General features: G+C 41.8%; 1 protein-coding gene across 2 annotated transcripts; it reads left to right on the top strand.

The window, feature by feature from the left end:
* The first annotated feature begins 417 nt into the window (after positions 1 to 417).
* Positions 418 to 23469, top strand: SART3 (spliceosome associated factor 3, U4/U6 recycling protein). Of its 2 annotated transcripts, none has more exons than XM_039505463.1 (19): positions 418 to 612; positions 2955 to 3081; positions 3865 to 3969; positions 7316 to 7500; positions 8649 to 8754; positions 9824 to 9948; positions 10804 to 10959; positions 11901 to 12039; positions 12464 to 12571; positions 13007 to 13084; positions 13326 to 13384; positions 14198 to 14307; positions 14757 to 14869; positions 15368 to 15444; positions 16736 to 16904; positions 17754 to 18214; positions 19445 to 19597; positions 21536 to 21723; positions 22450 to 23469. In XM_039505463.1, the coding sequence occupies exons 1-19, from the start codon at positions 433 to 435 to the stop codon at positions 22628 to 22630; spliced, it is 2820 nt and encodes a 939-aa protein (XP_039361397.1). In that variant the 5' UTR covers positions 418 to 432; the 3' UTR covers positions 22631 to 23469. The 2 variants fall into 2 exon arrangements, with proteins under 2 accessions (XP_039361397.1, XP_039361398.1); XM_039505464.1 differs by lacking the exon at positions 418 to 612 and adding an exon at positions 1225 to 1497.
* Positions 23470 to 23683: the final 214 nt, after the last annotated feature.

Here is a 23683-nt window from a genome sequence, read left to right on the forward strand (position 1 = left end):
CTGCAGTGGTGGTGGGAGGATGAGCGGGGACGCGGCAGCAGGACCTGAGCCATTTGCTATGGGCTGAGCTGATCAGAAAGCCCAACCAAGCTCTTGAGCCTGTTGCCACACACAATATGGCGGCCGAGCCTGGTTCCTCCCCTTATCGTCAAGCCCTGGCTAGGGCGACCTTCCCTAAGGGCCCTACGTGCCAAGGGCCCGAGGGGACTACACAGATGCCTGCAGGAATCCGTGCACGAGAAGGCCGTCAATCCCTACTCGGAAACGGCCGTTGCCGCGGAGCTGTGTAGCGCGAGCTCCAGGCGGGCGTTCGCTTGTCTCTACGGGGGTGAGGTCAGCATCTGTGTGGGGGCGGTTCGGTCAGGCGCGCCAGGGGCAGCCCCACTGCTTGGCCGAGCTCGGCAGGCTGCGCAACGGAGGTAGCTGCACAAGATGGCGGCGGCTGGGTCCGAGGAGGAGGCAGCGGCGGCGACAACGGCGGAGGAAGAGCGGCGGGAGGGGGCTCGCGAGTCGGAGGGGGAGTGCGGGGACGAGGGCGACTCGGACTCCTCGGCGGACGGCGAGGATGAGGAGAAGGAGAACGAGGCCGAGATCCAGCGGCTGGAGGAGCAGGTAGGGGGCGGGGAGGGGAGCAGCGCGTGTCCCTGAAGCCGCGCGTGGGGCCTCCCTCAGCGTGTCCCGGCCCGTGGCCTCGCGGGCCGTCGGGATCGCTGGGGGGGGGGGGCGCACTCTCTGTCTCGCGGCTGAGGCGCTAACGAGGCGGCGGGGCCAGTTCGGGGTGCGCGGGAGGGAGCCCCTCGTTCCCGGCCCGCCGCCCTGGGGGCCTCGCGCGTGCAGAGCACCGGGGGCGGGTCTGGGCACTGTGGCTCGGGGGCTTTAGGATTTCCACAGTGGATCCTTTTCTCCCCCTGCCGTGGGAGGGAGCCGCGCCTGGCATCTGCTCCTGGCTCTCCCACAAGAAACACCTTCCCCACACCCCTATCCCGTCTCAGTGCCACGTGCTTCCTGAGCAGGGGAGCCAAAGGCTGCGCCTTTTCGGACGGGCTTTCCATTCCTGTAGCACTCCTGAACGGAGCCTGGCTCTTGAGAGCTGGGGCCGGGTACCCTGCGGCCCCCCAGCACTGTGGTATCTAGGCTGAGCGCTAGTCAGTGTTGTTAAGGAGAAAAAACACTTTCTACAATGTCTATAAGCTTATAGTATCATTCACTGCTCTTTCTGTATTGCTTGTTGTCTTCATGTGTAAGGATCCTTGGGGCAGGGACTGTCTTCGTGTATGTATAGCAGTGTCCTTGTATGTTGTGGGTGCTACTGGGCTACAAATGATTAATGAAGTATTGATATCTCTACAGAGCAAAAGAATAAATATGTGAGGGAGTCTGTATTATAGTCCCTCATTAAATATTGGAGTATAGTTAGCCTGTGGGGAGGGTGAGAGAGTTTTGTGAACCAGTGGACTAGGAAGGTGATGATATTGATGGGTGAATTTGTGGAAGAAAGTGAGTATACTGGATTAAACTTTTAGGCGTGGGTAATTCTCCTTTCATGTATATCCATTTTGTAGTGTTAATCCAGGATTGTATAACTCTGCTGTCTGTTGCAAAGGATTAAGAAATCCTTTCAGTTTATATATAGTATCAAATTATTTGATCACACACTGGAATGGCTTTCAAAAAATCAAATCTCAAATTCCAGGTTTTATAATCATGTGAAATGTATGTAAATTACACTTTCTAACCTTTGTGTGTGTTGTCTATTAGTTTGAGAATTGAAATGTGTACCTTCTTTGGCCATCTTTCCACAGAGCCCTTTCAGTTGGAGACACTCTCAGTATTTTTACAAAAGTGTGCTAATTGCTGACAGTTTCAGAGTGGTAATTATGAAAATGTTATACCTGTGTAAAGAAGACCTTCTATTGTGTAATCCTTCAGCAATTTAATTGCTATGGCAAACTATGGAATAGCTGCTAACTTCAGAGGGCTTTCTTTATGCACTGATTACTGAAATAATTGACAGTTGTGGCCAGGAGTACCAATTTTTGAGGACTAATATTGTTGGAGAGCATGGATGTCTGGTGCTGTAATGGACGGCAAGGTGGACCCTACAGTAACAAGTCTAGGGATTTTTCCGAGCTTGACAGACACTGAGAAAAGGGAGACAGAACTTTAGTGAGAAGAGCCTTCAGTCTTTTGACAGGTCAGAACTACGGTATCTTGTAGATGAGAACTGCTTTTGTTGGCTGTTTCCAGTTACTGTAGGGGAAGCTGAAACTCTTTGGGGTTTATACTAGTTTACTAGAGCAAATTCTCAGTTTTGTTAAACGATGGTATTGAACAGCAGAGATTAACGCAGTTTGGATACATACTATCATTTTTACCATTGAAATGATGACTTGGTCAATATGCACAACTGCTCAGTGAGGCTTGCAGGCACTCACTTGTTATGCTTATCACCTGAGGAGCCGCATATTAAATAGTGGTTTCTTGCTCTGAGCGCCTAATTCAACCCTCTGTGTCAGAAGTATTCTTTATAAACCTGACTTCTTTCATTTTGTGCCCTCATTGGGTTTTACAAACAATAATGAAACCTTGCACTACCCCATGAGGGACGGTGGGAGGTATGTATTGTATTCATCTGACATGAACAGACTGAGGCTATGTCTACACCACCACTTAGGTTGGTATAACTTGTGTTGCTCAGGGATGTGAATAAATAATCCCCCGAGCGATGACCAAAGCACCAGCTGCCACTGCTTGTTGAAGGTGGATTAATTAAATCGATGGAGAGCTCTCTCCTCTTGACTGAGAGTGGCTGTGCTGCTATAAACTCTCTAGTGTAGCCATAACCTGGTCAATGGCACAGTCCAAAATAGAACTTCGGAGTTCTGTATCCTAGTTTCCTGCTCCAACTGCTAGATGTACTCTGTCTTACATTTCTTTAAATCTCATTTTTAAAGCTTTCCATCAATGCATTTGACTATAACTGTCACTTGGACCTGATAAAACTGCTCCGCCAGGAAGGAGAGCTGGTAAAGCTTAGAAGAGCCCGCCAGAAGATGAGTGAACTCTTTCCACTTACTGAAGGTACAGGATGATTTCAGCTCACCCTTGAGTGTTATCCTTTTGAAACCCCCACTCCCATCCCATTTTTAGCAGCTAAACTGAACAGTTTGTAAAATATTTGCATTGAATTTTAACATAAGTCCATGAGACCAAATCAGACATCTTTGGGCATTACTGTTATGTGGATGATTCTGGCTATAATGTCCAGTGTTGAGCATACAAACTCCTGCCAAAAGGTTAATATTTTGTAATCTTCTGAATATGATGCTGTTGAAAGTTGCAGATAGCCCTTGAGCCAGAAGTTTATTTGTTTATTGATGGTACAGACAGCAGCTGAGTAAGCTTCCCTACACTGCCTGGCTGATGTGTCTTGGCCCTGACATGGGAGGACCTGCTCCAGAAGAGAGGGGGAGAACAGCCTCTGTGGCTATTCAGTGATTGGCATCTGCATTGTATCCATAAGGGTATCCCTGGTGCTGGTGATCCCTTGTGCTGTGGATCATTGTTCACTGGGAATTGAACTAACACCAATTATGCTCTTTTCACATAGGAATCATGGTAACATTCTGCCTTTACAAATAGAAATTTACTTATATATCTGGTGCTGTGGTGGTAAAATTGGCCAAAGCTTTAGTGAAATTAACCTTAGCTAACTGTAAAGGTTAAAAAAAGTGTTACCAAAAAAAAAAAATCACATTTTCAAACAATTCTATTTAGTGATGCCAAGTTAAACTAATTTCTTGTCTTTTGGACTCTCTTGAATATTCTTGGTAATGTACCTCTAAAGTTCCTGCTGTCTTACAGAAATTTGGCTGGACTGGTTGAAGGATGAGATAAGAATGGCTTCTGAAAGCACCGATCGCGAGAAGGTTTATGAGCTGTTTGAGAGAGCTGTGAAAGACTATATCTGTAAGTTGCAAATATATCCTGCAAAATAAACATTTGTAGCTTTGCATTGAAATCATCACTTTCTTTTTTCCTAAGAAGGTGTTTTCTTATGGTTAATACTGAAACTGGATCAGAAGTATTAGTATGAAAAATACTCCCCCAAAGTGTGTGTGGGGTTTTTTTTGTTGTTGTTGTTGTTTTTGGATCTGTGAGGAAGAGAATAGCTGTTTAAAAGTAATAACTCATAATCTGTTGGTGACATAGTTTGAGATTTCAAGTTTGTGCAAATTGGAGAGAAGTCGTTGAATGATTCAGATCTATTGTATCATTTTATTTATTTCAGCGGGTAGCAGATGGTTAACACTACATTTTCTGGTTTTGTCTCATGCTGTTACCTGATGAGGAGTATTTCCCTAAAGCTATTGAATTGGGTATCCCATAATGAATTCTTCTATTCTTGTGTTTAGAAAGTGTTTTTAAAAGGCTTATTTTCAGTGCCTTGCATTTTTCCTGTAGACCTTGTTTTGTTAGTTCCTGCTGTCTTTAATGTATTTCATTGTGCCCACTGTCCATGAAAGCTTTTTCAGAGTAGGTTGCCATTAATACCACAAAGACACCATCCTTTTAACCAACCTGCTAAGTACCTCAGCCAGCCTACTCTTTACAGTGCTGGACCATGGGGACTCTCATTAAAAGAGAGACAAATATCTGATACTTGTCTGCACCTGTTCACCGGGCGATGGCTGCTGCTAAGTACCTAATTTCTTGCACTGAACAACCAGGTTTGCTTCATGTATCGTGGTGGAGCTAGCTGTGAAATGAATTGGCAGATATTATGGAGGTGTCAGTAGTGGCTTCGTAGTTAATTCTTCAAATCTGCAGGCAAAGCCACTCCTGAACGTCTAAAAACCACGTAAAAAGGAATTATTCCCTGACCTGTCATAATTGAATTGATCTCCAAGAAAAGTGACAGAACTGCTCACCCAGCATTTCTTATCTCTATTTCCAAGAGACCATTACTGTTTGTTTTTCTTGTTTTTTTTTAACACTATGTTTTATGATAGTTTGATTAGAACAGTAAAAATAAACACTCAAAACTAAAGGGAAAGATAGTGTGCTAGTTTTCTAATTTGGGATGACACGTGGGGGAGCGGGACCTATGGAATTTGGGAGATGAGTGGCCCATTGGGTTTTGTTTTGGAGCTGGGAACATAGTGGAGGGCTATGGAGTCACATGGGAGCTCTGGTGCTCTGCCTTGCTCTCTGGCTCTGCTTTGCAGTTCTTCTGCCAACTTCTTTGTCCTTTCTTGCTCATCGGTGCTGTCCCTATCTATGTCCAGCTCATCTCCCCTCCCACTCTTCCCTTCAAGCATTAAGAGTTTGGAGTTTTCATAAACATTACAGAATAGAGCAGGTTGGAAAATGGTTTTCCATCCCATGAAACATTTTTGAGATGTCTAAAGTGTTTTTGTCTTGATTAGGGACAAAAAGCCAAATTGTTGAGTTTTTTTTATTTATTTTTTTATTTGTTTGTTTTGTTTTGTTGAATGAAGTTCTGAAAAAAGCTTTGTTTTGGGACATTTGGAATGTTTTATTTTGATTTCAACCATTCTTTATATATATTTTAATCTGAATAAGGTAAATTTAGAAACAAAATCAAAACATTCCATTCTAAAAACGTCCGTGTGTTTTTCCAGGTTTTTTCAGAAACAAAATTTGCCAATCTATACATTTTTCACAAAATAATTGGTTTTGGCAAAATAGCATTTTCTGATAGAAAACTGTTGTGATAGAATTTGTTTGACCAGCTCTATTACAGAAAATCTTGCACCCACCATTTTCAGCCTGATATCATACCTTGCTTAACTTACACACACCAGTTTGGAACTACATGCGGAACAACATACAGAGACACTTAACCCACTACTCATTGAAAGACATGAGTGTAACAGTTAACATGGCTGGCATTTAAGGATGCCTGTTGGTAGGTCAGGTAGAAATATGTGAACTATGGGAAGGGGGAGGTAGTTGAGGTTGCAGGGGAACTGCTGAGTGGATTACGCTTGGGGTTTTGAGTGTCTTGCTTTTTAGGGTATGTGATGAAAAGTTATGCAGCCTGGTATCCTTTGTTCTCTATACCTTGCCCATTGCCCTTAATTGGCAGAGAAATTAAAATAATAGAAATGTCGGGCTGGAAGGGACCTCAAAAAGTCAAGTCCAGCCCTCTGTGCTGAGGCTGGACCCAGGTATACTTAGATCATCCCTGACAGGTGTTTGTTCAATCTGTTTTTATAAACCTCCAATGATGGGGATTCTACAACCTCTCTTGGAAGCCTGTTCCAGAGATCAGCTACCCTTATAGCTAGAAAGTTTTTCATAATATCTAACACAAATCTCCCTTGTTGCAGATTAAGCCCATCACTTCCTGTCCTATGTTCATTGGACAGGGAGAACAACTGATCACCATCCTCTTTATTAGAGACCTTAACATGAGGCTTCAGCAATGCTGAGTGGGACAGTTACCTCTCCTGTCTTACATATGACCATCCTGTTAATACACCCTAGAATGATATTAGCCTTTTTTGCAATTGCATCACATTGTTGACTCGTTAAATTTATGATCCACTATGACTCCCAGGTCCTTTTTCTGTGGAACTACCACCTCCCCTGTTATTCCCCGTTGTGTAATTGAGCATTTGATTTTTCTTCCTATGTGAAATAATTTGCACTTGTCTTTTATTAAATTTCATCTTGTTGATTTCAGACCATTTCTCTAATTTGTCAAGATCATTTTGAATTCTAATCCTGGCCTTCAAAGTGCTTGCAACCCCTCCCAGTTTGATGTCATCTAAAAATTTTATAAACATACTCTCTACTCCATTTTCCAAGTCATTAATGAAACTATTGAATAGTACCGAACCCAGGACTGACTTTTGTGGGACCTCACTAGATACACCTCACAGTTTGATAGCAAAGCATTGATAACTACTGTTTGAGAATGGTCTTTCAACCAGTTGTGCACCCACCTTATAATAATTTAATCTAGACCACATTTCCCTAATTTGCTTATGAGGATGTCATGTGGGACTGTGTTAAAAGCTTTACTAAAATCAAGATATTGTCTGTTGCTGCTTCCCTATCCACTAGGACAGTAACCCTGTCAAATTGTATTGGGGTAAGAGTGCCGTATGAAAGAATATTTTAGTTTCTCTTTTCCTGTGTGGAAATGTAGGGTGCAAGGAAAGTATATTGTTAGTATGTAAGATTCTGTGTATTTGCTATAAACACCTGATGATTTGGGAAGTAGAAAGGAGACTTTTTCCTAGGAGAAGACTTTACTTCATTGTTTCTGATGACTTTTGTTTAGGTCCTGAAATCTGGCTCGAGTATGCTCAGTATTCGATTGGTGGCATTGGTCAGGAAGGTGGAATTGAGAAAGTTCGCTCCATTTTCGAAAGAGCGCTGACTGCAGTTGGCTTACATGTGACAAAAGGAACAGCAATCTGGGAAGCTTACCGCGAGTTTGAAAACGCCATTTTGGAAACAGTACAGGTAAAGTCCAGATTTTTCTGTTATCTTAGGAGTGAGCAAATGGTGGTGGTAGTTCTAATAGACCTCTCAACAATCAATGCATCTCTTCCATCGCTGTGGGATGGTGTCATTTGTGATGCATGCAATGAGGAACCTCATTCCAGATGTTAGTTTCCTTCCTGCTTTTGTGTAGGCTTGACACTCAGAAAAATACCTTTAAATTAAACCAAATATTGCATTATTAAACAGTTGTTTTTTCTCAATAAATATTTATCAACATAACTCACCCATATTTGTTTTCTATCTTTGGAGATTTTCTACCTTTTCCTCAGGATTCATTCATTTTCTTCTTCTGTGTGAGTGAATGTTGGATTCCAGACAAAATTTCCAGAGCATATTTTTTCTCTGAAATATGCAAGCACAAAGCCTAAAAAAATAGTCCCACAACCTGGCTGATAACATTACCACTCCTGTTTCTTGGTAGTTTACAAAATAAGACATTGAAAGAGCCACTCTCAGAACGCTAATAACTATTTAAATGGGGGTAATTGGAGATCATAGTATTAAGGAATCCAGTCTTTAGTCAGGGTTGTTAGGGTACCTGGAAGTCTTAGAGGATACATTTTGTGTATGAACTTCAGGGATTTATTAAATCAGGTAAGAAACTGTCTTGCAGTTACTGACATTGGGCTTGTAATTGCCGTTATCATGTCACTGTCTTCATCAAGTACTGTAATCATAGAATATAAGGGTTGGAAGGGACCACAAGAGGTCATCTAGTTCAACCCCATGCTCAAAGCAGGACCAATCCCCAGATTTTTGCCCCAGATCCCTAAATGCTCCCTCAAGGATTGAACTCACAACCCTGGGTTTAGCAGGCCAATGCGCAAACCATTTGTTGTGATCGTAAACATAATTTACAAATGTATGTTCATGTCAGTTCTTGGTGAGAAATGCTACTTGCATGCCTTAGACCTCCAGGCTGAGCAGTTTTCCTGTTGTGAGCTTGTACCGTTCTGTCACATGAGACGCTTGTTTGCCGTGTCTGCTTTTTAAAGATTGTCATTTGGATCTGAAGTCTCTGTTATGTGGAATTGCACTTGGGTTTATTGTTCATCAACCCAGGACCCAAGGGAGTTAGGTAATGCTCAGTATATCTTTGTTTGTAGCCAGCTGCTGGCAGTATTCCTTCCCCTGAACAGCAGCAGACACTCTGTGCACAGCTTGAGAAGATCCACACACTGTTTAGGCGCCAGCTGGGGCTCCCGCTGCTAGGTAAGAGTCTATGAACTTGAGAAGACTGCATTAATAAGGCTATAAGTCCTCCTTGAGTTGGGCAGTGATTATGCCACTGAATTCTCCTTTTTGGTCATGCCACAGAAAATGCTGCTGCAAGGGTTGTGTAGTTTTGAAGTGATCAGTCATGGATGTGTCATTCTGAGAGACTTTGTGCCTCTGCTTTGGAAATATTTTGCTTACTAATTGATAAATTGATTTTGCAATGGTTAAGGAAATAGATATTTCCAAAAAAATCTTTTAGTGCTTTACATACTTTGGTATAATGTGTCTTACAATTTAAACTAGGAACTTTTAAACAGAAGACAGGCATGAAGATGCCATGGCTATAAGCATGGTATAAAGTAGATCTGGGTGGGAAACTGTTTTCTTGTCCCACTAAAGCTTTTGTGATTTCAGCCATTTTTTCCATTCCCCATCAGGATAAAACAGAGACCTCTTGAGATTTTTCTGGGGGGGGGTTAAAAAAAGAGAGCCTGCACCCCAAACTAGGCAATAGCTTGCTACTTAGGGCGCACACTTGAAATGTGGGAGACCTGGGTTCAGGTCCCCGCTCTGCCTAATTTGGAGCAGGTTCAAAAAAATTTTTGTTGAAAAATTCCCGACCAGCTTTATGTAAGAGCCTAGGTTGATAGTTGGGAATACATACTAGCTGCTGCTTATCTTAGCTTTTGGTGTTCCCCCAAATGTCCAATAAGGTTACTAGCTCCATAATGCTTTCACTTGGTACCCTCTGTGTCCCCTTCCTTTGAGTCTAACCAAACCCAGATAAACGGTTCTCTCACTTTTTTTGACTTGCACATGAAACAATTTGGCTTGTTCTCTCTCTTCCCCAAAGCCTTAAAGTAATCCTGCTGTGGCTTTGTTCAAAACCATTGATGTTTTAAAAACAGTTCATCTTGAGTTTGAATTAGATTGTACTATGTAGGAACTGTTACCTCAGCCCTTTAACCAACTGGCTATGGCAGCATCAAAACTCATGATGCTGAGTTCAGATTACTTAGTAAAATAATTTTCAGTTGCTTTGGTTCTTTGTACATATTAATAGACATGGAAGCCACATATGCTGAATATGAAGAGTGGTCAGAGGATCCTATACCTGAAGCAGTAATAAAGAACTACAAGAAAGCACTGCAGCAGATGGAAAAGAGTAAACCATATGAAGAGGCACTGGTAACTATTTTAAGCATGTGTTGTGAGACTAAGCAACCTGTTTTTTCTAAACAACCACAGAAGTAAACCAATGACTTTGAAAACCCTTTTCAGCAGTAAGCAATGTAAGGGAAACTTTCCAGTTGTCTGTATTATTATAGACACTGTTGAGAATTTTATAGCAGCTTGAAATAGTACTGTCTATACCAGAGGTGGGCAAACTGTGGCCCGTGGAACCCTCCTGCCTGGCCCCTGAGCTCCTGGGGCAGAATGCAAAATAGCATTGAATGGGGGCAGGAGTCCCGGGGGGCAGTCAGGAAGGACGGGGGTGTTAGATGGGGCAGAGGGGACAGTCAGGGGCAGGGGTTCCGGGGGGGGAAGTCAGGGGACAGGGAGTGGGGGTGGTGGTGGATGGGGCAGGGGTCCCGGAAGTAGACCATCAGAGGGTGTGAGGGGACACCCCCCCTCCCCCTACTGGCCCTCCATAAAATTTCCAAAACCTGATGCAGCCCTCAGGCTAAAAAGTTTGCCCGCCCCTGGTCTATACAGTGACACCTGCATCAAGATTCACTCTACAATATCCCTATGGCGCCCATTAGAATTCTTGTTAGTTTTCCAGACCTTCTGACCTCTTAGGGGTAGCATTGTGTAGTTGAACCCTCCCAGAGCCTGACGTGTACTCAGAGATCGGTGAAAATCAAAGGCCAGAATCCAGTTCCACTGCTTAGAATTCTCCCAGATCTGCTGCTGATTTTGAGGCTAAACTCTTGTTCTTCATAATATTGTCCTTGGCCTGTAAAATGCTGTTTTGATTCAAGGTTGATCTGATTATTTTCCTGACTCTATTTCCTTTTTGTACTCATGTTTGTGTTCTAGCTGGTTGCTGAAACACCAAAGCTAGCAGAATATCAAGCCTATATTGACTTTGAAATGAAAGCAGGGGATCCAGCTCGCATTCAGTTAATCTATGAGCGTGCCCTGGCTGAGAACTGTCTTGTGCCTGATCTGTGGGCACGTTACAATCAGTATTTGGTAAGGAAAGCAAAAGAATATTACCTTTACCCTATTTTGTAGCCATAAATGTCTACTCAGACTCAGTGTTGGATTCTGCCTCAGTTTCCCCCTTTCATGTAAGCTGTCGGTCCAACTAACCGGACAGCTGCGACAGGTGACCAGATGTCCTGATATTTGGGGCTTTGCCTTACATAGGTGCCTATTACACACACCCCCACCCACACACACCCTGTCCCAATATTTCACACTGGCTATCTAGTCATCCTAAGCTGCATCAATGAAGTTTTCACCGGTATCTCTTTCCCTTTTCTCAGGGATGCATTAATTGTTCAAATACAGACATGCTTTTGACATTGATCAGAACAGGTAAACTGGGTCCTGCCCTCTGGTCCATCCCAATGTATTTTGTGTGTGGATGGGAAGGCGGTTAGAGGCAACACCCAAGTAAGAGGCCAGGTTAACTCTGCAGTGAAGACGTACCCATACTGAGCTGCTTCCTAGTCTCCATTCTTACCTCCTGGAAGGTATTGAGTTAGGCACAGGTGCTATACCTAGTTCCCTTAAAGGGGGTGTCTTATGCTGTGATGCTAAATTATTATTTTTTTTTCTTGTGCTCTAAATGACTAAGAGGTTATTGGGGATTCATTCAATGCTTTTATTACATCTGTCTCATTCCATCTGGTAGCATAGCAGAATGGGTTAATTGATTGGTTATGGTTTGTGTTCATTGAAAGTGGGACCAATGTTATACCCTGTTACACTGTAGCAGATCTCCTCTCACTTTTGATGTGCTCAATTTGAAACTACAATTCTCAAACTTTTATGTGAAATCAAAACATGCTTTTTTCCGAAGGCAGCAATTTTTTTTGTAATATTGTGTCCATCTGTGATGATGGCTGTCTAATGAGAGGAGCAGTGGGCTATTTTGCATCCTGTAATTAATTGTGTGATTATTTTAGGACCGGCAGTTGAAAGTAAAAGAATTGGTACTCTCCGCACATGATCGAGCTGTTCGGAATTGTCCCTGGACTGTCGGGCTGTGGAATCGGTACCTTTTAGCAATGGAGAGGCACAGAGTTGATCATCAGATTGTTTCTGGTAAGGAAATACTGCTGTCATTAGTGTCTGGACCAGGATGTTTTCTTGTTGACGAATGGTGATGTGCATAGTATTCAACAAGGAATCTGAACCCATTCTGAAATATCTCTAAAACTAGGTTGGATTAATGGAGAAACAGTGGAACCATTTTATGGTAAAGTCTCTTTCCTGAAACAATTTCACGTTTAAGCTGAGGTTTTGTTATAACCATAATTGCACATTACTGAATTGAAACAAACTTACAATTTTCCTACTAATTTGCCAAATCAGAATTTATTATATACAGGTTCCACTGCATCATTCAGTTTTTTGAAGTGTAACTTTTGATTCATAAAACCACACAAATAGCCCCCTCCCATCTCCCAATCTACTAACTCCAGTTATTGGCAAAGTAAATACATGTTTGCTTTTATTTTTCCCCTAGACAACTTTGAAAAGGCTTTGAATGCTGGTTTTATTCAGGCTACGGATTATGTAGAGATCTGGCAGGCATATCTTGATTATCTAAGAAGAAGGGTGGATTTTACTCAAGGTAACTATATATAAACTTATGAGAGTAACTCACCTTAGTTTAAAGTCTCTGCTCTGTGTAGTCTTTAGAAATGGCAATATACTCTTCTTAAAGAGCCTCTAATAATTGTATTTAAGATGTTATTTATTGTGGAGGAAATAGTAATTTGGTATTTATTAAATCACAACTTGTAGAGTTCACTAAATCAGTTCCTAGTTGAATAGATTGTCCCAAAATTCTTTCTCTGTTTTTGATCTCCTTTGGCTGTTTGTCCTTTTAAACTCCATATGCAATGACTTCTGCTGACGTGAAAAATGCTTTTTGAAAAAACAAAATTTCTGTTGGTGAAAGTGGATTTCTTCTTTGCGCTGAACATTAGTGACGAAGCCATAGTAGGCTAAAGGAAACGGAAATCATCATTTTAAAGTGCAGATATATTTCTCTGTCTTTCTAAAGACTCAAGTAAAGAACTAGAAGAGCTGAGGTCTGCATTTGCACGTGCAGTGGAATATTTAAAACAAGAAGTGGAAGAACGTAAGTCAGAGTTTTGAAATATTCTCATTCTTTTCACTCCAAAATGGCTTATTTTCTATTCTGTGTGTGTTCCATTGAGGCTGAGGTATATTCATTTTCTGATAATGTTTTAAGCTTGGACCACACATATAGTAAATCTGTAATGCGAGTCTTTTACTGTAGCGTTACAAATACTTTGCTTGTGAATCACTGCTTTGAAACATGCGTCTAACAACACTGGGTTTTTTTTTTTAATCCGAAGGTTTTAGTGAAAGTGGGGATCCGTCCTGCACTATAATGCAGAACTGGGCAAGGATTGAGGTAATATTTTCATCAATCTGTTGTATTTAAATTGTGTTGCTAGTGGAAGTTACCTTTTTAGAAATCTATGTTTATAGAGGTGTGCATACTCCTTCTTCTGTACCACTTGGGCCCTTGTGTCAGTGATCTGTATAGCTGAGGTTTTCTCCTTATCCATCACAACCACTCCAAACTGATCAGCCGCTCATGGTGTACCTGAAGGCATGAGTTCAAAGACCCTGAGTAGGCAGCAGTCTGATTCAGATTAGAAACAAGAGTCACAGTTTCTGTTCCTTGCTTTGCCACAACCTTGTGCAACATTGGATAAGTCGCCTCTCTCCCTCATTTTTTTCCCACCTATAAAAGGGGTTATGTGCCTAACTTGCACGGATATTATAATCACAACGTGCTTTGGTTTCCTTACATTAAAGATGCTAATGAAGAGCATTTCAGTAGTACTGGCTTTGAAACTTTCCTATTCAAATAGAGCATCTGTTGTATCATATAAATATGAAGAAAGATGTTTTCAAGTTTCATTATTTTTTAAGGTGTTCAGTCACGAATAATAACATTTGAAATTAAAGACATTCAGAACTATTTAAATAAGATCTTATGTAATGTATAAACTGAAATATGCCTGGCAACCAGAGGCCAATGTTGGGATGAGAAGAGCTCTAACTGGAGAAGTTAGCTTTCAATAGCAATAATTTATTTTGACATTTCTTGTGTGTCACTTACAAGGTTTGCAAAGTGTGGTGAATGTGCCTTTCTGGATTCCTCTGTGTGTGGATAATTTTTACTTATATTGAATTTTTTTAATGTTGCCTTTTTTAGGCTCGCCTGTGTAACAATATGCAGAAGGCCAGAGAGCTCTGGGACAGCATTATGACTAAAGGGAATGCCAAATATGCCAATATGTGGTTAGAATATTATAACTTGGAACGGTAAGGACTTGACTTAATGAAGCAATGATTTAATTTCTGCCTCAGTTTCTCCATTTGCAAGATGGGTTCAATGTGGTCATGTTTTTTTAATGTTTAAGTGCGTTTGAGTTCTAGGGTGGGGATTTTCAAATTGGGGGTCAGGACCCCTCAGGGGTCACAAGGTTATGGCCTGGGGGGGGTCGAGAGCAGTCAACCTCCACACCAAACCCCACTTCGCCTTCAGCATTTATAATACTGTTAAATATAAAAAGTGTTTTTAATTTATAAGAGGGGTCTCACTCAGAGGCTTGCTGTGTGAAAGGGGTCATCGCTACAAAAGTTTGAGAACCGCTGTTCTAGGGAAAGATGCTGTAGAATTGCTAAGTTTTATAATAATGGGTTATACGTGTTATCTGGGAGTGAAAGCAGCAAATATAATTGCTCCTTGTTGTTGCATTTCCCCAATTCAGGGCCCATGGAGATACCCAGCACTGTAGGAAGGCCTTGCATCGAGCTGTGCAGTGCACAAGTGACTATCCAGAGCATGTCTGTGAGGTGCTGCTATCTCTTGAGAGGATAGAAGGTAACTTCTATAGCCCACTAACGTGTCACTTCCTTGGTTTATTAAGTCCAAAGTTATTGCTCGGGGAACTGTTATGTAGTGAACTCTAAGCTTAGTGAAGCTGTGCTTCTGGGGAAGTAGAACGGTAGTCCTGTATTGTTCTGGTACAGTGCATTTGCTTCAACCTTTTAAACTTTAGCAAGAAACCTCTACTTTCAGTGAAGTTCTGGGCAGGAAAAATTCTTTACTGTGGATCGGATCCAGAGCCCATTGAAGTCAATGTGATTCTTTCATTTGACTTCAGTGCACTTTGCATCACGCTCTATAAAAGGCTTCCATTGTATTTGATTTTATTCTAATCTTTTTCAAGCCCACTAGATAGATTAGGACTTCGTTTTTGCGTTGTCTCTAATGATAGGTAATATTGAGGGATATTTTCAAAAGTTTCATTCTTACTTTAGTAAATGTGTTTTTTCCCAAATTATGGGAAGAGTAAAACTCATTTTTTGTATCCTATAGGCACTTTAGAGGACTGGGATGCAGCTGTTCAAAAAACAGAAAATAGACTAGCTCGAGTTAATGAACAAAGAGTAAAGGTCAGAATTTCTTTATATGAACTATCTGAGAATAGGAAACAGTTATTCCAAGGTCATCTTTACAGGAGTGTTTTGACTTAAGCTTCTTCTGTCAAGCCCCACAAATGATCTTGAAATATCCGCAAGACTAAGGCCTTGTCTACACTGGCAAGTTACTGCGCAGTAAAGCAGCTTTCTGCGGTGTAATTCCTGAGGTGTACACACTGCGCAGAAACTCCTCAGTTGCAGCACTGCAAAAAAACCAGCCACCTCGAGGAGAGTCATAAGCCTTAAAGCACAGAGGCTCCAGCGCTGTATTGGCTGTGTAAACATATTACAGTGCAGAAAGCAATTAGTTGTCCTCCCTTAATCCCTCAAGTGGCCACCCTGCTCAGTGTTTGGAAATCGGCTGGCCTGGAGACATGTGCCTTTCCCCTTTCAGAGCTCCCTTTCTGACAGCCATTGTGTGCTGTGCTGTGCTGATCTGCTCTGGGACACAAAGCAAACCATTAATGTGGAATGCTTCTGCCATTGAACACAGAGGCAGAGGGGTGTGTGTGTGTGAGACACACAGATTTCTGTGCAGAGACCTGGGGAGGGAGACTGGGGCTGATGTTGGTGTTTCCCCCTGCCTCAGGACTGGTTGCTGACACACTCTCTGTCCCCCAAAACACACTGTCTCTCCTTCCCCCTCCTGTCACACAATCTGCTCCCCCTTCAGTTGAAAAGCAGCTGGCAATGTAGTAGGATGCCCATGGAGCAATGGGATTGGGAAACCTGCATGCTGTGATGCTGTGCCTGCCCCATGAGGCATTGCAAACCCTTCCCAAAGCACCCTGTGGCCACTTGCATGGTGGGATAGCTACCACAATGCACTGCTCTTTGCCATTGCAAGAGCTGCTAATGTGGATGCACTCCACTGTCACAAGGAACACAGTGTGGACATGCAACAGCAGTTTAATTCCAGTGCTTTAATAAAAGTGGTATAACTTGTTGTGCAGGAACTTGCTAGTGTAGCCATACCCTAAAAACTGCTAACTTCTTAGTGTGTTGATATAATTAGTTTCTTCTGCACCGGCCGTCTAGTTGATACTTGTGAAGAGGTAAAATTAACATGACAATTAAAAGTATAGAAATGACCAGTTAAGATATATCTGTTAAGTAATCCTCCCACTTGGGCTGTGTGTATAAAGCTTAGTGGAAGAATCTGTTTCTTATTGCTATAGATACATGCAGCATACCTTCTAAAAAGTGCTTTAGAAAAAATCTGCTTCAGTTTGCAGTGACTGACAAAACTCCTCAATGTTTCCAGGCTGCTGAGAAGGAAGCTGCTCTTGTGAAGCAGGAAGAAGAAAAAGCTGAACAACGAAAGCAGGCTCGGGCTGAGAAAAAAGCTTCAAAAAAGGCTAAAAAAATGAAACCTGGAGACAAACGCAAAGTAGAAGATGATGACGACGGAGAGTGGGGGCAAGAGGAGGAAGGTATAAACCTGTAGCTTAAAATTTTTCACAACTTAAGACAGCAGAACTTTTAGTTGCCTCTCTGCAGTCAGCACAGGTCAGGGAAGTCTTGTTGGGGTCTCCTTGGAGCTATGTGTTCCAAAGGGATCTTAATTTATCTCCATGTGTCAATCACAAAACTGCCTCTGTTGCATTTTTTTGATTGTCAGTGATCATAAAATGAAATAGGGAGTGAACACTTACATTTCCTTAATAATTGAAATAAGTTTAAAAGAACGCTCACTAGATACGTTTCCTGGCTTATACAATTATTTCATTGCATGTAAACCCCAATTAGCTGAAATCTCCCTATTTTTTCCCCGATTCTGTGTGGCCTCCAAGCTATTCAAACCATCTGCATTTTCCTGTATTTATAACAGCATCTCGGAAGGTTGAAACAAATGTTTCTTGTGGAATGTCCCCCAGAGGGAGGAACATGCATACAGCCTCACTCAGTGGTTTCAGAAGACTGCTTGTTTTTTTGAAAAGAATGCTATTACCCACTTATTTGTGGGGAGGGAAAAACACATGGTCATGCATGTAGTTACAGTGTGTGTGATGAGATAGAAAGTGGAAAAATTTGCCTACTAACCTTGTGTCCCTTTAAAGCCTTCACTGTCCTAGGTATACAGTCCTTATCTCTCTAACTCCAAAAGGATTGCTCTTGATTGTGTTAGGATCTTATTTTGCACCTGCAGTTCCAGGTGCTGAGCACTTCCCTGGATCAGGCTGTTAGAGGAAGGCAGTCTTTCCCTTTATATATATATATAATAAAACCCTGCTGCTTGCTAGAACGTCTAAATCAGTTAAAGCTTTTGTTTCACTAAACAGCAGAGCAGCCTAGCAAGAGACACAAGGGTGATGGTGACAGTACGCATGCTGAAGAAGAGGTGGAAGATATGGAGGTAGAAACCGGCCTGTTTGGAAGAAGTACACCTGCAAGACCAGCTGCTTCCTCTAAACAAAAGGAAAAGGCAGCTGCAAGCCGAAAAGACGCTCCCAGAGTTCTCCATGACAGTGCTAAAGATAATGTCACTGTTTTTGTCAGCAATCTTTCTTATAGCATGGCAGACCCTGAAGTGAAACTGAAAGAGCTCTTTGAGAGCTGTGGGGAAGTGGTGGAAATCCGCCCCATATTTTCTAACAGGGGGACTTTCCGGGGCTACTGCTATGTAGAATTTGTGGATGAAAAATCAGCTCTACAGGCCCTGGGATTGGATCGCAGGATTGTGGAGGGGAGGCCAATGTTTGTGTCTCCCTGTGTTGACAAGAACAAGAATCCAGATTTTAAGGTACAATACTTCTTAATCATTCAATAAATAACCTTATTATGAGATTGCATAGGAATACTAGCAGCATGTCTAGTCTCTTCAATAATCCTTCCTAGTGTTCAACCCTGCACTAACCTCTTCATACTGGCAGTCCAGAATTTACGTTGAGAAATATCTGCCCTAGATACGCTCAGTGCATGTCGATGACACCTTTTGACACAATAGATAACCAGTAATTAGCTTGATTGGTAACTTAATCCAGTGGCTCTCAACCTTTTCTGTACTCTCCTGTTACAACACAAAAAAAAAATCCCCCCCCCCCCCCCAAAATAAGGGAGAGTAATTGTGCTGCTTTGTTGGTTGAGAACCCACACTGTGATCTCTTTGGATGGTGCTAGATAAAGTGAAAGGCACTTGACTGGTTGAACCTCCAAAGCATTTGAAGCCCTTCAGAATTCTTGCATCTTTTCAGGTAGCTGAGCCACACGCTAGAGCTGACTTCTGCAGTGATCAGTGTATCTCTGACTATCTACACTTGAATAAATCCTCTGTCATTTGTGTACTCACTCAGTGTAGTAACCATGTTTCTCAATCTCCCAGCTGTATATTTTTCAAATAATCTGTAAAATGCTTTTCAAGAGGCTGCGACTAATGCTAGGTACATAACTAGTAATACAGGGAAAGGTTTGCATCAAATGCAGTAGGAGTAACCGTTTACAGGTATTGTAGATAGTGAACTTTTATCCACGCATGATCCCAAAGTGCAGTGTTTGTGAAGCACGTCAACACTGCAGCTGACAGCCGTTGAAGTGTATGCGGTATCCATAAAGTCTTGCTAATGTTTCTGTGTTAGATGCAATGGGTGTGTGTGCGCACACACAACTTGCTACACTAGCTAGATATCCTATATTATTTTAACGCTCAAAATATAGCATGAAGGCACAGTTAGGGAAGCTCTTCCTGAACTTGGAGCAGACCTATAATATTGTAGAGACTCATTGGGGTGAAACCTTTGCTTGCTTAGAGCAGACTGAATTCTTAGAAGTGCGTACCTATTAGTTGTATTGTTGGAGCACCTAAGAGCTCCAATCAGGACAGAGGCCCTATTGTGTTAAGCGCTGTTATAATCACATAAGACACAACCCCAGTCTCGTACTAATATTTAATGGTCTGAAATTATGGCGCAAGTTGGACATAGGTTCTTTGAATGTCTGCAGCTGGACAGGAATTCATGTCCTTTTTTTACCCTAGGTGTTCAGGTACAGCACTGCACTAGAGAAGCATAAACTATTTATTTCTGGTTTGCCATTCTCCTGCACTAAAGAAGAGCTGGAGGAGATGTGTAAAGCACATGGAAATGTGAAAGACATTAGGCTAGTCACTAATCGAGCTGGGAAACCTAAGGTAAGTGTCCAGCACTCATGTTAATCTAATGTTAACATTAATCTAAATGTTAAAAGAAACTTCAAGGGGAAACTCTTGGATATTTTGGGTCCAAAAGATAGATTTTCTGTTTTAAAATCAAACAAGGGAGTTGGAATGTTTTCATGAGTTATTCTTAATCCAAAACCAGACTTGTTTAAATTTATACCTTCTTTTGCAGTATCTGTAACCCAAATGTTTCATGCTAGTGCATGAGCACCAGAAAGTGAAATGGAGTCTGTCTGTCTTTCCCAAATTAAGTGAAATGCAGAAAGTATGGGTATAAATGAGAGAAAAAGATGTTCTGTAGAACTTTCAATTGTAGTAATAGGCGCTGGTAGTCTGTGAAGAATCTGTATTTTTTTTTAACTGTTCTCACATGACAGTATCCTCCTGATGTAATTATATGGAAATACAGCTGTGATCATAACTAGTTTTAAAAGGACTTCAGTTGTTTTTAATTCTTTGACTCCAGTGATCTCAATATGTCTTCCAGCAATGAATGTGGCAGTAAGGAATTAGCCACCTTATCTCATGACAGATTTTGTGACATTTGCATCTGTATAAAATTAAGGACATTAATTAAATGAGAGATTTAAAATCAGCTGCTGTTCCCTCAAAATGTTGCCCTTCCACACTTTACTCAAATAGACACAGTTAAGTGCTAGTCACTCTATTGCCTGTCGTCCTGCTAATCATGTGTATGTTGTATGTACTAAGAGCTTGAAAATCCATTTTAAAGCAAAATAATCTTTCAAAAATGGCTCCCACTGCAGGTCTTGTAATTGATGCTCTCCACTTGCTTCACTTACTTTCGCAGGCTATGTTCAGAGCTTGGCTTGAGCTGGGATTCCTACTTAAATGCCATAGAATGTATTTCATCATTCATAGCTTAAACAAGGTCACATTTAAAACTGGATATATTTGTATGGTCCAGAATGATGCGTCCTCCAAGATTATCCAGCCTTAAAAGTGCATACAAACTATGGGCCCTAAGAGCAATGGTAACGCAATTAGGAAGGCATAGTTTTGCATGTTGTGAAATCACTGTGAATATCACTGGCCTACTATGCAGTGACAGCTGCTAGAAATCTCCTGCATTGTGTGGGAGGAAGTGCCTCCATGCAGCCTCTCCTTACCCATGTGGGGAAACTCTCACCCACATGGACCATCAGCAGTGTGATTAGCAGCTGCAATACAGTGAAACCTGCACAGCGAACCATTGCCTGTGGGGAATGCTTTGTTGCTGATGACTTAAAAGTATCCCCATGTGGCTTGTGGGACAAATTTCTCCAACCCTTCAGAGACCACTTCTACCATTCAATGTTGATGGTGTTGCCTAAAATAGATTGGCTGCTCTTGAAACTAAAGTAACTACTTATGCCATAGGGTAATGGACCTGATTTCCTAAGTGGAAGTTTTAAGCTAGTAAAGAATTGCAGCAGATTCCATGTGGATCTTGCCTTTGTAGCTGCTAGATAGAGATGTATAGAGTCTCACTAACTTTCACTGGGCTAACCTGTAAATCTGATGATTCTTTCCAACCCTATGGTCTCAGCCTCGTTGCAGATACTAGAGTGCTGCAGTGAGGTCTCACTACTAAGACAGCATTCTGTGGTGTAGCGCTCGAGTGACTGTTTACCTACTTGCTAATGTACAAAATACATTTTCAATTAAAAGGGGTCTCATGAGTAGCAGTTAGCAAGACTCTGCTCTCTAGACAGCCATATAGCTTTGAATTCTTCAGCACTCCTGCAGTTTAACCATGAAGAGTGGGACTTCATCTCAGCCATATGTCATGTCTGTACCTTACCATTGTCACTTCAGTCATCTCAGTTGACTAAGCTCTGTGCAGAAGCTGTCATGCAGAAAATATACACTGACACTTACCTAATTTGTCTCTGGGCTTTCCTTGTTCAGGGCCTGGCCTATGTAGAGTACGAAAATGAAGCGCAGGCCTCGCAGGCGGTATTGAAAATGGATGGCCTGACAATTAAGGAAAATGTCATTAAGGTGGCAATCAGTAATCCACCTCTCCGAAAATTCCCAGACAAACCTGAGGCAGGGAGAGCCTCGCAGTCTATGGTACCACGACAGATTTATGGAGCGTAAGTATTCATGGCATGTATTGCTTGGGGATGCTTAGAAAACATCAGGTCTGTAACACAGGGATACTTAGGAACCGCACCAAGGACTGGTGAGGATAATGTTTGAAAGGTGCTATAGAAGTGCCTTATTGTTATGGTTTAGGGAGTGGTGGATTCACAGGGTTGGTAATGGGATGTAGACACTTCCCACTTCTAGATTGCTAGTTCAGATCCAGCCCAGCGCAGCAGTGACTGAAAGGTACCATGGTGTTGGTGGCTGTTCTGGTGATAATTTCTGATGTGAACATCTGAGCACAAAACTGGCCTGAATTATCTGCTATTGGCAGTCTTGGCAAATTGGCCAGGGTTTGAAATGGGTAGGAAGGCTGAGCTCTCCTTTCATCTTGGAAGGGTGCTCCCACAGATAAGGGTTTAAGGCATGCCAGTAGACCAGGGTTGTGCTGCTGCTGTGCACCTGTTCAATGGATAGGAGACTTCAGTCTCCCGGGCTGTCCGGCTTGGTGCCTTTTGCCAGCACTAAAATACACTCTTTCAACGGGCATCAAAATGAAAGCAGTGTAAACACTACATCACCTGTAAATAAAACAACTGAGAAAGGAACAGTAGTTAAATGGGTGTTCCTTGTGGCGAACAAACCTTTGTTTCTTTCCTCTTGATTTAAATTAATGTACCAACTCCCCCTCAAAAAACTCCTTGCTGTTCTCAAACATGCCTTTTGTTTTTTAGACGGGGGAAGGGAAGAACTCAGCTCTCAATGGTGCCTCGTGCATTACAGCGCCAGAGCAATCTTGTGACAAAGGCGGAGAATGGGATGGTTCAGAATTCACCGGCAACTTCATCTGCAGCCACTGAGGAGCCTAAAAAGATGTCCAATGCTGATTTTGCCAGGATGCTACTGGAAAAGTGAGCAAGAGTAAAATGAGAGATGCCTTTTTGGAAGCCATGTTGTGTCCTTATTTATGCTAGCAAGAGAAACCGCCAATCACACTCGTGTAAATACTTCTCTGGACTGTTGCATTCACCAAGATCCAGAATGGGGCTGTACAAATCCAGTTGTTTATTTTTCTCTGAGAGCAAAGAGGTATGTTTCTTGTTCCGGTAAAATGGCTTTAAATGATCCCTCATATTGAGGGTAATGGGAGGGGAATCTTCACTTTACAGATTGGGTACTATATGAAGTTTTATGGAGTATTCTTTTTTACTTTTTTAAAGAATGAGACAGTTGAGTGAAAGCTTAATGCTGTGATTGTAGAGCCCCAATGGTCACCAGGGTTTGGTTGGTGATGGTAGACAGCCCCTGTGGCAACATACAACCCATCGTAAACACACACACACTGACTTACTTCAGAAGTCATGGGCCCGTACACCACCTTCCATTTAAAAAGTTCATATGGCAGATGCTAGTAACTTCACCACAATGGCCTATTTTAGTATTAAGAGAGGGGAGGGAATTCTATAAAAATGTATTCAATTGATGTTCTGCTCAAGTTGGTCTGTTTTTATATTGTGTGTTTGTAAATGACATTCAAACTATTATTTTTAAGCTTCATAAACAACATTAGAGCTGGTAACTTTGTTTCATGTAAAAGCTGTATATTCTACTGCGGACCATTTTACCTTTTGTTTGCTAAATGACTATTCCATGTCTTGACAGTTGGTTTCTGTATGGTTTACTTCTTGAATTTTGTTTTGTACACAATGTGAAGTGCGAGTTATTGCTTTATTAAACTAAAGTTCTCAAAGGTTTTTTTAAATACTGTCGCTTTTGTTTAGATATGGTGTCTGATTTGCACTTACCGTAAGGTAGCAGTATGATATTGATACCTAGCTTTTCTCACAAGATCCCTTCATTTAATGTACATGTTAGTAAAGCTTTTGATACAGTCCCACATGACCTTCTCCATAAACTAGGGAACTACAACCTAGACAGAGCTACTATAAGGTCAGTGCAAAACTGGTT

Source organism: Mauremys reevesii, linkage group 18, assembly GCF_016161935.1.
Source record: "Mauremys reevesii isolate NIE-2019 linkage group 18, ASM1616193v1, whole genome shotgun sequence".
NCBI classification, from domain to species: domain Eukaryota; kingdom Metazoa; phylum Chordata; order Testudines; family Geoemydidae; genus Mauremys; species Mauremys reevesii.

What these genes read in the sequence shown, in the direction of transcription:
- SART3 (XM_039505463.1), top strand. Translation starts at nt 433, where the DNA reads ATGGCGGCGGCTGGGTCCGAGGAGGAGGCAGCGGCGGCGACAACGGCG. An exon ending in ACTCTTTCCACTTACTGAAG is followed by an intron (nt 3,082 to 3,864) that starts GTACAGGATGAT and finishes GCTGTCTTACAG; the next exon opens with AAATTTGGCTGGACTGGTTG. An exon ending in AGCTGTGAAAGACTATATCT is followed by an intron (nt 3,970 to 7,315) that starts GTAAGTTGCAAA and finishes ACTTTTGTTTAG; the next exon opens with GTCCTGAAATCTGGCTCGAG.